Below are 15100 nucleotides of genomic sequence, written 5' to 3' on the forward strand. Positions count from 1 at the left end.
TATTGGCAACTTTTTTTCTACTAAATAACATCAAAAAGGGGGAAAAAATTAGCATTTAAATTAAAGTGCTGATATATGTTCAATTAAAACTCGTCCTTGAAATCTTTTTTTCTCAGTTTCATTCTCTAGCTCCATCTCTTGGTGCCTCTACTTTCACAACTTTTGAACCAAAGGTGGTTTCATTCAACTGTATTGAAGCATAGATTATGCTCTTTTCAAATTTATAAAAAAAGAAGACCTAGGTCGACAAACAACTAATTTTGCTTGACTGCATCACATATACTACACTCTCATTTGAATAAGTGTTAAATTGAACAAATTAATATTAACGAAAGGTAATCAGTAAGAGACCAGTCAGACGTTGTTGACCATTATAAAAACAAATCAACTTGGTTTAATAAATTAACTCAAAAGTCATCCAATTTTTCAACAATGAATTAGAGGAAATAAGAAGATAAAACACATGCACTCAACACTGATACAGAAAGTCGTTTACAAATATTGTAAAAAACTTATTTCTACATGTATCATCCAAGTTTATCCATTTTTACATAACCACATCTCCTTATTTGGAGCAACTGAACTCCACACCAGGACTCAATTTATAAGCTGCTTAGCGGCCCATTTTGTGCTTACTGCAAGATTTCCATTTCATACCTCTGCAAACGGTAAGCACCCGAAAAGGTGTGCTAACCTTCTGGTGTTTACTGTATGAAAATGCAAATCCATGGTAAACACGCAAACTGGCCGGCTAATTTTCTTGCTTACCTGTGAAATACGCTTACGCTTCAGCAAATTTTTCTGCTATAGTTAGCACAAAAATTTGCTTACTGGGCCCAGCTAGGTCAACAAACAAGCGATTTTGATGTGTCTAAATGATGTAACTTTTTGAAAGAAAAAACGATGACTCACTTTTGAATGCCACCTGAAGATTTAATTCTCTCATCAGAAAGTTCCCAAGTTACATGTCGGTCAAAAAACATATGAAAATGTCTTTCAACTTCCTCAACACAAGGGCATTGTATTGTGTTCTTCTAACTGAACTGAGCTATTCAAGAAAATCAATATTTTTTACACAAAAAAACTTCTAGTGTAACTCAATAAAAAATTAACTAATACATATTAATATATTAATAATTCTTCATACAACTTCTCTCATTTACAACTAACACTCTCACCAGAAACTCATTTATAGAATTTAACATACAACATATATACTTAAATAAACTTCCCTCATGCTAAAGTGTTGATCTGGTTGCTGTTATGGAACATTCAAAGAACAAGTTTTAATACAAATATTTATCTGAATTAGTCTTTGGAAAATATAACAAGTATTTTTGTTCAAAATGTTGAAAATAGAACCCTGATTTGCGGCGCATCATTTACGTGGAGCGATGCCCGCTCGCAATGTCTTGGTGTAACAAGCGTCCATTTTCCTGCAAAGCCGTTTTCACACTGTATCACTTATCCCTGTATAATACAGCCCGTGGAGGCAATGGGACTTTTTTAACCCCACAGTTACCCCAGTGCACTTTCACACTGTGTTCCTATTCTACAGGGTTCCAGTTGCATGTTTCAAGAATGATATACCCACAGGTTTTACCTCTTGCCCCTACTCCAGAGCAGGGGTGGCTACTCCCCGGGGTATGCTAATTTGCCAAAGCATGAAATTGGGCCCTGGATGCGTGTACCGTCCGTACATGCTTAGAGCACCCTCATTGTTTGCCCAGTGATGAGCTAATATCCTACTTAATTAAAATGACAGTATGTGTTACAAGTACCATCAGTATTAATAAAGTGATTAAATTCAAGCTGTCATGCATGCATACATCGTACAATTCATAAAATGTTCCTTCCTTAATTTTTCACCTCAAGTACAATAATGTCTCATTAACAATCTAGAATATAAACTAGCTTCACTCTCACTGAACGCATTTTTTGTTCACACAAAAGGCTTTCCCTACAGCTTTGCCTTGTAGTTAATACATATCTCTTAATCTCGGAACGCTTCTCATACAAATTACTACAGCTACATAAGTTTTTGGTGCTGTGTTGTATTGCTGTGCATAAATTTCCGTGTGCCATATAACTGACACAGACAGTTGAATTTGTCATAAAAACCTTGGGCCAATTTCCAAACTAGATGCTCTGAAAGCAGTTTGTGGGGATTTTGAAAATTTCCCTTTTCATCACTATTTTGTTTAGTGGTTTGATATTGGGTTCCAGGCCTGATACTTCACAGAGGCAATGGAGGCGATTGCCTCCGTTGCCCCTTGCCATTGCCTTGGTGCCCTTGAAATGCTCCAGTAGAAACTTACAAATTCCTCATAGGGTGCCCTTTGCCAAAGAAAAAATGCCTTGGTGCCCTTGCCCTTTCAAAAATGAAGCATACAGGCCTGGGGTTCAATTTCAATTTCATTCAATTTGTTCCTGTCCTTATAGAAAAACTAACATCAAGATTTCTACACACACAATGAGCAGTGAGACACAATCTAATGTAGAGCAAGGGATGGTGTTTCCCTTGATGTAACCTTTGACCTGATATTAACTCATCTTCAAGTCCTTGGGCAGTGAATCACCCTTCAGTTTACCAGCACGTTTACACAGGATACAAGTGCAAATTGCCTGGTACTTTACCACTTATACGCACACTGCACTTTCATTGAAGAGGGACATGGCAGTGGAAATAACCGCGTAAGATATTTTTAACTTGATGATGAACATAGTTTTCACAAGATTTTCAGAATGTGGGCAGTGCTTTACGAAAGTCTGGGCCCAATTTCATAGAGCTGCTTTAAAAGCAGAAAAGTATGCTTAACAGTTTCCTGCTCAGCAAAATGATTAGGATACCAGTCACAAATGGTACATGTGCCATAGTATTTTGGCTGGTAATCTTATTTTTTGGTAAGCATAATTTGTTTTTGCTTTAACTACTTTTGGTGCTGAAGCAGCTCTGTGAAATTGAGCCCTGGTGTCACAACCCTTAAATGATACCGTAAAATAAGATTTAAGATAATTCTTCTTAAATCACTCCATGCAGTTAATGGTTGAAAGTAAACATAAAAATGAAAATTATCTTGGATTTAACCTTCAATACCCTTCACATGACTAAGTGCTGCATAATCAACTGCAAACTAGTCAGATTTAAAATGCATAATAAACCTTAAGTGCAGTGGTGATAGTCAGAAACAAGATAAAGTACATAGTAATCTGAGAGCAATCTGCCTGCGATTCTACTTAAATTTGAAAATCCCTCTCTCCGGTGATGAAAAGCTGGGCAATGCTCTGCTAGGGTATTACGTTCCATGTATCACTCATTACCACATGACACTGGAAAACATGTAGGCATAAATAAACAGCAAGTAAATATTACAGTGCCTGCGCTTTTTCTTCTTCTAACATTAAAACATGAAATGAGAACAGTTGTTGCCGCAAAATTACACTCCAGTACGCAGCACTTGTTAATGGCCTTGTGGTTGTATTGAATGTCTAGGCCTTGTCTGTTTTAATACACTTGATTGCATAGTATTCTTTCTGTCCATATGGTTGGGTTGTTTTTTTGGTGTATATCGTCAACTTTGCCCTATGTTAATTTATTGTAATTTATGTAAAATATAAATATATTACTCTCTTCTTGGAAATAAATAATGTTTTTAAGAATAATTATCCCAGAAGTTATTACAGAGACAAAACAAAAACTTCAAAACTATAAGTGCAGGAAAAACAGTTTGGCTTCGCTGTTGCTAATGCTAGGTGGATTTAGACGTCCCTACTGTAAATTTAATACATACCTACTTGCTATTTCTATGTTCTAAAACCCTCTAGATTTATGTATATCAGATAAACCTTCACAATAGGCAGAATATTTGTAATAAACCATTCTATTTCAACAATTATTTGGTTGATTGATTTTTGCCGGGTTGTTGCTATTTCCTAACCCCTGGGCATTCTACGAAACATGCAGACATTTTATGTTGTGTTTCTGTTTTTTGTTCCATATTTTCGTGTACACCCATAAAAATATTAACCAGTCAACAACAACAGGAACAATCACAATTTTTACATTACAGATTTTCTTTGTGTGCTCATAAAGAAATTGTCAAAAAAATTATTGAGATTCTTTGGTCAGAGACGAAGCCTGTGGCTGATATACCAAGAACGGTGATTGCTTTTGGTAATATATGCATATGATTTTCCCTTATAGTTATTGTACATTGTCTGGTTAAAGGAGATGTACACCATTGGTTAAATGCAGCTACACCATTTGCACTGATGTCACACCCAGATACTGATGGTAGATTAGTGCCAACATCGTTGTCATATTCCCTCATGCTGATTATCATTTAACCAAAGGGGGACCAGACTAGTTTTCAGCTAGCCTGGGTTTGGTGTTATGATATTATCATTCGAGATATGAACAAGCTCCACAGTAAAACATCCAGGGCATAATTTCATAAAGCTGCTAAGCAGTAATTAGCAGGATACCAATCATAAATTGTACATGTGACATGGTAGTTTGGCTGGTAACCTTATTTTGGTAAGCACAATTTTTTCTGCTTAAGCAGCTCTATGAAATTGGGCCTATGTTAATAGCCAAATGATACCAAAATAATAATTTGCAAACCATTGATGTACAAAACCTTTCAGACTGCCTGCACAAACAACCAACAATATTCATAAATTATTATTATTATTTGGAATGTAATCAAGTTTTGCAAATAAATATTAATGTCTTCAGAAACAGAGATAAGAGCAGTTTTTTTTTAGTAAATGGCAAAAGAACAATAAGGTCACATTGTGATACATAGATGCTAATTCACATTATCATTTTTTCCCTTCAAATTAGCAACCTGTTTGTTTTATGTTAAAAACGAATAACAATAATTAATTTAATTTCCTTTGTTGAAGTTGTGTTAGTAAACTTAAGGTTTGCAGAGAAAGGGCAAAATAAATTATGATGACCTGTTTTTCACCCCTCATATTTGGGAGTTACATATTTTCACATTCAGCTATTATTTCTCTGACAAATGTTGCAAGTGAGTTTGTTTGCCTTTTCCCCCAGGTAAAAACAAAGGGTTTTTAGACTGAAAATAATGTGAATATAGGCTTTAAATCAGTTTATATTAAATAATTAATTAATTGTTGATTAGCAATGTAGCACCGTTGTGTCGAAAATACGAGGTTATGAATTTGTTCACAATACTCTCACACTAGTGACAACCATTCCTTTCATTTAAACACCTAAATTGTTTGATTGATTTCTACAAAACAAAACTGATTTTTTTAGTATATTTGGAAAACAATTTCTGTGCAAAAGATGTAATTTAATAACAGGCAATCGATTTTGTAGCTTGTTAATAATAACTTCATGCACACACTTGCATAGTACCACATCAAATTATTTCAGCATGCATAATGGCCAAAATCAACAATGATGCTTTCTATGGCTAGATTGTTATTTTAAATTTTGATTTTTTAAATTGAACAAGAATTGATTTCAGAAAGCGCTTCTCGGAAACCCTGTTTTACTCTTGCATTAAAAAGATTTCCATATTCACTCTATGGATTAAGCCGGTTCATACTTCCTGTGAAGCGAATTTGACGTGAATTTGACGTCACAACTCTGTTTTCGCTGCGATATTCGCAGTGAGTTAAGCACAACTCAACTGCTGCGAATTATCCATTGCGAATTTGTGACAGCAACATTCGCTTCGCATTCGCAGGAAGTATGAACCTGGCTTTAGGGTTGTTTTACCACACAGAAACTCTCGTCTTTATGGATTGATGTACCACTAAGATTGTCTTAATACCACACACACACACGCACACATCACTCAATGGCTTTTAGTTAGTAACCACTTTTGAATCACATGTACATTGTACATGATTCTTCAACAATTGTTGTGACAATATTACAAGATTAGACTTGCAGCATTTCAGTTGTTATTCCTACTGTAAGAAATGAACAAGATTTGAGGTATTTTGTTATGATTAATCAAGATAAGCTAATTACTCATAATGAGCAATTAGCTTCTGCTATCGGATTGGCTCTAGCCCCTTTCACACCTAGACAAATTTCCCAGGAAAATCCCTGGGGAAATTCAGTTGGCCTTTCACACTTGAATTGCAAACTCTGACAAGTTCCAGGGAGGACTCCCCCTGCTTCAGAGTAGGGTTAAGCGAGATAGCACAGGACCCAATATCGAGCTGCTCAAGCAGGAAATATTGCTGCTTAGCAGAATGAGCAGAATGCCAGTTACAAATTGTATTTGTGACATGGTAGTTTGGCTGGTAACCTTAATCTGGTAAGGGTAATTTTGTTATGACGATTGACATCAAGTTTAAAACAACCATGGGGTGGTGGTGGGGTTAAAATTCCCCAGGAATTCCCCTTGAGTTTTGTTTATTGTGAATTGGCTTGGAAGTGTGAAAAGCGCTTTTGTTTAGTTTCAAAATAAAAATACCGACAAAACTGTTCAGGATCCACAGCAGTTTGATTTGAAAGACAGTTTGATTATTTTATTAATCTTGAGGGGAATTTAAAGATCCTTCTCCCCGCTGACGTAAACCAAAAAGGAATTCATTTTAAAAACAAACAACCAATCGGCTCATAATTAATTCAATTCGAATGACATTAAATTAATTCCGTTTGGTTTGCATGCATCTCTCTAGTTGTTAAAAATAACACACCAAAATTGTTTTAAGAATTGTAAAATCAAGCAGATGTTTGCAAAGATTAGGAAACAAAAAGGAAAAGAAATATGGCAAAGCTTGGCAAATTGGATTTTTGAAGAGTGAAATGGAAATAATAATAGTTGTCCGCTTGACATTACATGTATGTACATTTTGCAATCAGTTGTAGTCTTGCAAATTGAAATCGGATTCATAAAAAAAACTTTCATTGAGAGAAAAAAAATCTTTCTATTTAAAAATTGTTACTGAGGCACTCCCAAACCCTGTGACTTAAAAACCGAATTGACTCCTGCAAGAGTATCAGTTGCTTTTTACAAATTGATTTCTTTGAGTTTATAAATGGTGTTTGAATAATTGTTTACCAACTGCAATGTTTTCTAATAACACACCTAGTCTAGTTAAAATATTATATTGTCAGTTAATAAATATATAGAATAGATAATTTTTCATAATGAATATTAACAGTTAAAACATTTCCAATTTCACCAAAACTAGTATCTACAATTCTACCCAGGAAAATTTTCTTGAAAGTTTCTAAAGATTTAACGCAAATGTTCTCAAATGTTATGAGAACCAAAGCAAACTGGATGTGTCCTTACCTCTCAAATCTGGAAGTGATGTTTAGAAAAATGTAAAATCTGCAGTATTTCTTATTATTTGAAAAATTTATTTTTGCTGTGAATTTTGTTTCTGTTGAGGTAAGGGTTCGCTGATTGCGTATTATGGATTTACTATTAACATTGCTTGTAGACGACACCAGAATGTCTGCCGGCAACATTCTGACGATAGTGACGCTTGCCTGAGCGACTCTGCTGGTGGTATGCCTTGTTATGACGCTCGACCTTTGACCTACTTAGTGATCCCTTCTTTGTACGTTCCATAACCTCTGCCTCTTGGATGGCAGCCAAGTTCGGCGGGTTTTCCAAACCAACGCGAGCTGCCACTGCAGCTGCGCGGCGGGGTGGCTGCGTGTTGCGCACACGCAGATTACGTGACTTGGATTTCTTCACGATCTGATCAGTGTTTTGTTCGTGCTGACGCATTCTTCTTGATCTCATCGCCATGCCACTGCGTGGTCCATAAACAGACATACTAGGGTGTTCAATAAGGAGGTTCTCCATGGGACTGGTGGCAAGTTGATGCGGGGAGCTACCCCCGGCGGTGAAGCACGGAGGAGGGGTAACAAGCCAACTCTCCTCCATGTGATGTTGGCGGTTAGGAATCCCAAGGGGTTGGGTACCAGACTGGACATCATTCAATGGTGACTCCCTGCTCCGTTTGGGGCTATCTAATCATACAAAAATAACAAGAACAAAATACTACTAAAGTGTTGACGAAATTTGATCAATGTTTATTTGGGAAACTGGGCCCAATTTCATGGCTCTGCTAACTGCCAAATTCGGCGCTTACAATCACCATTCTCTGCTTGCACGACAAGCGCTGAATTTCTGCTCCAGATGTGTAAGCATAGAATGCTGATTTACATACGTGGGGTATGCACGCGCATAAGGCAAAATCCCCCACTAACACGTGATATATGTTTGACGTAAGCACAGAATTCCCTGCTTCCGCAAGCCCAATTCTTTGCTTATGATAAGCAGAGCCATGAAACTGGGCCCAGGTTGGCTCTGTGGTTTCTACACCATGCCTTTCACCTCTGTGGACCCCAGTTTGAATTCTGCCTCTTATCGTAGCCTTGATTGTGTTTCAGTCCCTACCTGATTGTGTGGGTTTCCCCTATTTAGCTTTCCTCCCACATCTGAAACTGAACATTTCTTTATTATCATCTGCATAACTCATCCTGCACATAATATTGTATTGTAATGTACTTTAATAAGACCATTCCTTGATTTCACCTTCAACCATCTTCATGTGCCTTTGATCAAAATAAAAATGTAGATCTTTCACTGTACAAATATATCATATAAAAAGTCACACCATTTATCCTTGCTTAATTAGGGTCATCATAATCAGCTGATCATAAATAATTCATTGAGCCTGTTAATTTAGTCAATCCGATTATGTCTCCTTTTTAATATTAAACATTAGCGGCTACAAACGAAGGTGAAATAGCGTTGTGCAATAACCGACCCGCTGCATTATCCACCATTACTCATGCATCAAATGATTCAATTGGTAATAATCACATGCACGAGTAGTGAGACTAGGACTAAGTGGAGACCCATGCGGTGAGCGTATAGGTGGTTAAATTAAAAATGGACTACAGTCAGCGCTCTATGGGCATCATGGGTAGTCATTGACCTTCTTAGCATATTTTCTAATCAATATGGAGGGAGAGTAGTTTCAATATCCATTCATAACGAGTTTTTTAGCTTTAGTTGCAGGCTGTTATTTGGGGGAAAAATTAAAATGTTGAAATGCTACATATTGACTTGAATATTTGTCATTACCCATTGTATGAGAGACAATCTTTTCCATATTCATAATGAGTTTTTATGTAACCCTTTGAGGTAGCTCTACTTGCAGGCTGTTCACTGATGGAAAAGATTGTCTTAGACAATGGGTACTGAAAAATCTTAAAGGTAATTCAGACATTTTCAGTTTGCCTTCAAATTTCTAATGTCTATCTCTTTACATTATGATTATAAATATAATTGTCATGAGTTAATTTGTACAGTGGGAGAGCCGATGAGGTATGCTGTGATGGATCTAGAACCCTACCTTAAGGAGGCAGGCTCTATAAACGAAGCGGGCAGGGACGCTAAACATGTTTGTGTTCTATTTTGGCCTAAGGGTTTGGCAGGGTGGGGAAAGGCATGGAATTTTATACCAGTACAGGCAACGCAGCAAAATTTTGATCACTTCCAAAAGAATATCAAAATGATGAGAGAAAATAATTCAAGGGGCACCAAGGCCAGGCATAAGGGTGCCCGATCCTGGAATAACTCAGGGTCTGTATCATTAAGAGCATTAGGTAAGATAACCTACTGGTGACATCGACAAGTACCCAGTCGTCATCAGCGTAGGTGAGCTGCATACTAGAGCTCGGTCTAGAGCCCTGCTCGCCATCCTCAGATGCTGATGGGTCTTCAGCACTGGCAGCACTGCCGAAGATGTACTCTGCCAGTCCGCTGAGCATACTCATGATGTTTCTAAACTGAAGTGGAGCTTAGAGACGGGACAGAGAGTCTCGGAAGCTGAGATGGATGAGACTGGGGGTGAACTCGAGGTGCACGGTCAACTGGAAGAGAATTGTTAAATGGATTGTGAGAATTATTCTTGTTTGACCATTTTAAAAGATAAGATGCGTAATGATCCAGAAACTGCAGGCTTACGCATAAATTACTGAAAATATGCTAATCACTGACGATAACAACTGTATTTACTACAAGGCACAACACATTTTCTTTCTGAAGACAGCAATTAAAAAAATATATTTATTTACTCTAATTGCGTCTCTTCTGTCAAGGTTGAATTAGCTTAATGGCTACAACTCAGGGGAGTCAGGGCCTGATACTTCAATGAGGAAACAAAGGCCATTGCCTCCATGTCTCCTGGTCATTGTCTAGTAAATGAGTACCTGTGAAGGCAGAGATTGATTTAGCTTGGTGTGCTACATACTTGCATGGCGGCATGGGCCCAAATTCCTAGCGCTACCTAACGGTAAGCAAGTTTGCATGCTAACTATAGAAAAATCATTTGCTGAAGTGTAAGTGCATTTCACAGGTTGGCAAAAATTTGACGAATAGCTTAAGCGTTCTCCGGTGATCTGCATTGTTATGTCACTCATTTATTTTCATACTGTAAGTACCGGAAGGTCTGGAAGGTTAGCATGGGTTTCGTGTGCTTTAGGTTATCAGTGCTATAAAATTAAAATGAAAATTCGGGCTGTAAGCACGTGAAATGAGCTCTATGAAATTTGCCCCGGGGCTGTATACTCACCAGGGAACTGAAATGGTTTTTAAATTAAGAAATGAAATAAATGGCTCAGTCACCAGGGGAAGTGTCAAACACAATGAAAAGAAGCTATTAATTATTTATCAAATTTGTAATGAAGACATTGTACTTATATAGCTGTAATCGTTGAGGTAGACATTTCTCTAATCATGCTTTATTAATGGAATGTGTGTCAGCTGGTATGGTAATTTATCCATGAAGGCCTGTACATTTACGTAGCTAGACAATCAAGGCATGACTTGAAAGCACATAGATTATCATCAGAATGTGCTACAAAGTTATTTACTAGCCTTGTAAGTTGCAGTAAGCAAGAAATTGTAATGTGCATGAGGCCCAATTTCCTAAAGCTGTTTTAAGCAGAAAATACAGATTTTCTTTAATAGATTTTCTTTGCTAAGCACAAAATGATTGGGAGCACCACTTACAACAATGTAAACTTCATGGAATTTTGGCTGATAACCAGTTTCTGTTATGTGTTCTTATGCTTAGCAAGTTGTTATGCTTACAGGGTTTTGTTTCATGAAGTTGTGCCCTGCTAGCCAAACATCCTTGCTTAGTATTGAAGTGTATGTATGCAATTAGGGCAGAATTGTGTAAGCACTGAATCCTTGCTTACATTGTGAAGTGTCACTGAGGAATGGACGGGGCATACTCAAACAAGATGGAATTTATTGAGCTCTCCATTGTAAAGGTCATTGGGTCATTATTATGTGTGCAGTGTTGATTCTCAAACCACCCCCCACCTGCTGCAGGATCCTCAATGCTCTGATCATAGAAAGAACTCTGATGGTAAGCCATTGGTGAACAAGTACAGACTTGAATATCACACCCAGCAGTGTTATATAGCATGGAGGAAGAATAGTAAACAACAATGGAGCTGCCAGAATGGAAACAGAATGGAATCCCAGGCTGCAAATCCCAGTCAATAACCCTGACAAGTCTGATCAGCTGACTGTAATACCAGATAACTCTTAATCCAATGGAATGACAATTGTATTTGTTTTAAAAATGACCGCTGTGGTATGGGATATGATCTGTCAAAATACACACTGTCTAGCAGATAGCAGTAGCGGTTTCCAGACTCATGATTATTCATGATGTAAAATAGCCTTGTTGAATAAACACGACATGATAGATAGTAGATAGTAGAGGCAGTTTACATACTCATGTTTATTCATGATGTATTATAATAGCCTTGTTGAATAAACATGAGATGACATGATTCTGTCAAAGTAAATAGGGGCCTACTAAACTTATCAAACTACCAACTACTGAACATACACAAAAATGACAACCAAACTGGGGTTGTTTACTCAAGGACCCCAGAGACCTTCATTTGTTGCTAGGCCATGTCCCTTGACAACTCAACTTGTAGCTTTGTACACTGACTGTTTTCCTTCGTGTTTAACTGAAGGACTAAATAGTTATTGTGAAAAGTTTCAAGTACTGTACTTGGACGCCTAAAAGACTGGCATTGTTGGCATCATTCCATTCACCTACTTGTATCTACAGTGAACTTTGTAACTTCTACAAAGGCTACAAAGGGGAAATGGGCAACAATGTTTTCAGTTTTTCTATTATGACCCTTGCATCATTATTGTAAAAGTAACACATACTTAATGCCCTGCTGTTTTGACCCTAGCAGAGTCTTTCTCAAAGGCAAAAACAAGTGGACCAATCAGCTGCAACTTTGTATCCTGGGTGTCAGATATGTAACTCAGTCTGAATGTAAATAATATCGATGACAGGCAACAGATAATATTCAATTACTAGCTTACTCAATCATAATGAAGAAATGTACGTGTTGACATTTGTTTAGGGAAGAAAGAGATGTAGCACCTATGTTGCTATTAAATACTTTCTACACTATTTTGACTTTAAAAGAGTAACAACATGTCAGACTAGCATTGGCAAGTATATCAAATGTACCATTCAACCTGGTGAGAGAATAAAGTCTTATTTGCCAACATGATCATTATGCCTTATCTTTGTTCAAATAGAGTAAGAACCCCAACGCAAGATTTCACAAAACTTTACGCAACTGCATAAGTCAACTTGCGCAAGATTTCTTGTGGAGTGGTGCGAAACTTAAGTAATAATGTTACGTAAGTGGTTGCGCATTACCTAACAGTTCTTAAAATCAGTGCAGGGACAGCAAAAGCAAGTGTTAGAAAATGCTGTAACTTGATTCATAGACAGTATTAAGCCTTCCCAGAAGTGCTATCTTCTCCAAATTTACCATACTGTACTTTATCTTGATTCATAGAGAGTAAACCAATGGGGGACTTTCGGGATACTTGGTGGCAGCAGACTTACAAGGTAAAATCTAATGTTCTCCGTAATGTGCGCATGCTCAGAAAGTTCTACGCAAACAATGACAATTCACATGGTACGTTTGAAACTATAATTGAAGATTGTTCATTTCATACATGGGTACACAATCCTTAGACCCAATTTTAAGAGCTACCTACAATCCATTTTATATCAACAAAAATTGACTTATGTATTTCAGCTACTCATAGTGAAAATATCTGACAGCTTTTCAGATGTTATCAGTTTTAGCATACACCATGCAGGCAGGAAGGACTCTTACACTATAGTTGAAGGGTGTTTGAGCTTTAAAAAATTTAATATCATTGCAGTGCTACGAATGTAAATCAACAAAAGGTCGCTTGATGTCAAATGACAAGCTATGGTTCACAGGAACAGATACTTAACCTCAATGTCGGGGTGTGTACCTCAATGTCGGGGTGTGTACACACGATCATAATGAAATCAGGGGAATAATTAGCAAAGTATTAAATGCTGCAGTTAACTGATCAAGCAAAGCCCACACAGTACATACAGACTCATTAAAAAACCAGAGCAGTTCAAAACCTAAATAATTAAGAATCAACTCGTTCAATTTGTCAAATTGTTTGATTCATTTTTAATAAAGAGAAAGGAGGGTATGCAATTTATAACAATAGCCGAAAGAAAAGTATTTTGAGTAATGGATGACATCGTTAATATTTCATTTTCAAACAAGAATTTTCATAAATTGTTTTGTTTGGGACAGTTATTGTTAAGTTTCTGATACAAACTGTATAGTACATTCACCGTTGTCATGCAAATCACATGCACATCACATGCACACATCGTGTAATGTAGTTTCCCGACTCAAAGGTATGTTTGATTGAATGTAGGGTCAACAACTCAACATTTGTTTGTTTGTCAACAAATTGCTGATTTATTTGGGTTGCTGATTTGTATATGTAGGTAAAATTATCAAGAAAGTAAGTGGGTGAAGGTACAAGGTACGGATGCTTGGTAAAATATCATTTATTGTACTATGATTTATGGGTCACGACTGATTATTTAGTGACATACAATTTTAATAAATTTGCATTTGTAACATTTTGTTCATTCAAACTTTTAAGATTCGTATCGATGTGAAAATGTTTTGAGTAATTATATTTATTTCAAAATATCATAAAGCCATGTAGATAATTTTACAATTGTCTACAATTAGTAATACTAATAGTAATTTTACAACTACTATTTCACTAATAATAAAGTGATAATTCCAGCCAAATCTTTTGCAATTACATCTTAAAAATATTAAGTATCAATCAATACCTACAAAAAATCAAGACCTTGTTCCATATTATTTTATTGTCATCAGTGATCTTCATTGTTTATTTTATTATTTTGTTTCATATTTTTTTATCTAATTATAATAATATTAATAATAATAATAATAACATAAGAATTTATTATCTTGAGCAAATCCAATGATTTAAGTCTCTTTTAATGCATGTTAATTCAAGAGATAGGGTTGACAATAATTGTATAATTCTAAAGAAATTGACGCCAAACTATGCACTGCGACGGCCGGCACACACAAACACAGCAAGAGCAGTTGCCTGGCAAACTGCCGGTTCGGTCCCCGCCCATCTTCAGATCTCTCGCTCGGCAAAATGAAAATGTCAACCGAGTCCGGAAAAAAAGATCATTACAAAATACGCCACAAACAAAACATCCTGTTAATTTCTTACCTTTAATCTATGACTCAGTCTTTCTCCGATGGTTTAATATTATTAATCGAGTAATGCAGTAAGTAGAGACACTTCGGTGAGTATAAAAATTCGTTAAAAATGGCGCAATGTTGTGCAAGGATTCCTTGTTCAGTTTATTTCGATTGGTTTGTTGACAACAAGCGACCAGCTGATTTGTGTGTGACGTTTTCAAGGCTGTTTCCATATTTGGCTCATTTGTAAACAAATTGGGCGATACCAAGATTTGTTTAGGTAAGCTTAATTGTGTTGACAGTTTGATGCAAGAAGCTACATATCCATTATTTACTATCGACAAAATAGCGACATCTCAGTGATTTACACTGTGCCCAGTTGTAGTATTTTAAATATAAATCAACAGTTTTTGCGTGTTTCTGTTTTGTATTCGGCAATATGAAAATAAACATTAAAATGCAACACCCCTAAATAAAAGT

At 36.5% G+C, this 15100-nt stretch overlaps 1 protein-coding gene across 1 annotated transcript; it reads right to left on the reverse strand.

The window, feature by feature from the left end:
* Positions 1 to 357: 357 nt before the first annotated feature.
* On the reverse strand, positions 358 to 14821 carry LOC139934482 (uncharacterized). The gene is made up of 3 exons (XM_071928729.1): positions 14649 to 14821; positions 9643 to 9895; positions 358 to 7981 (listed from the first exon to the last, which is right to left on the reverse strand). Exons 2-3 carry the CDS (start codon positions 9797 to 9799, stop codon positions 7428 to 7430), a joined length of 711 nt encoding a protein of 236 aa, XP_071784830.1. The 5' UTR covers positions 9800 to 9895; positions 14649 to 14821; the 3' UTR covers positions 358 to 7427.
* Between the last annotated feature and the right edge of the window lie 279 nt (positions 14822 to 15100).

Source organism: Asterias amurensis, chromosome 3 (genome assembly GCF_032118995.1).
Source record: "Asterias amurensis chromosome 3, ASM3211899v1".
Taxonomy (NCBI): domain Eukaryota; kingdom Metazoa; phylum Echinodermata; class Asteroidea; order Forcipulatida; family Asteriidae; genus Asterias; species Asterias amurensis.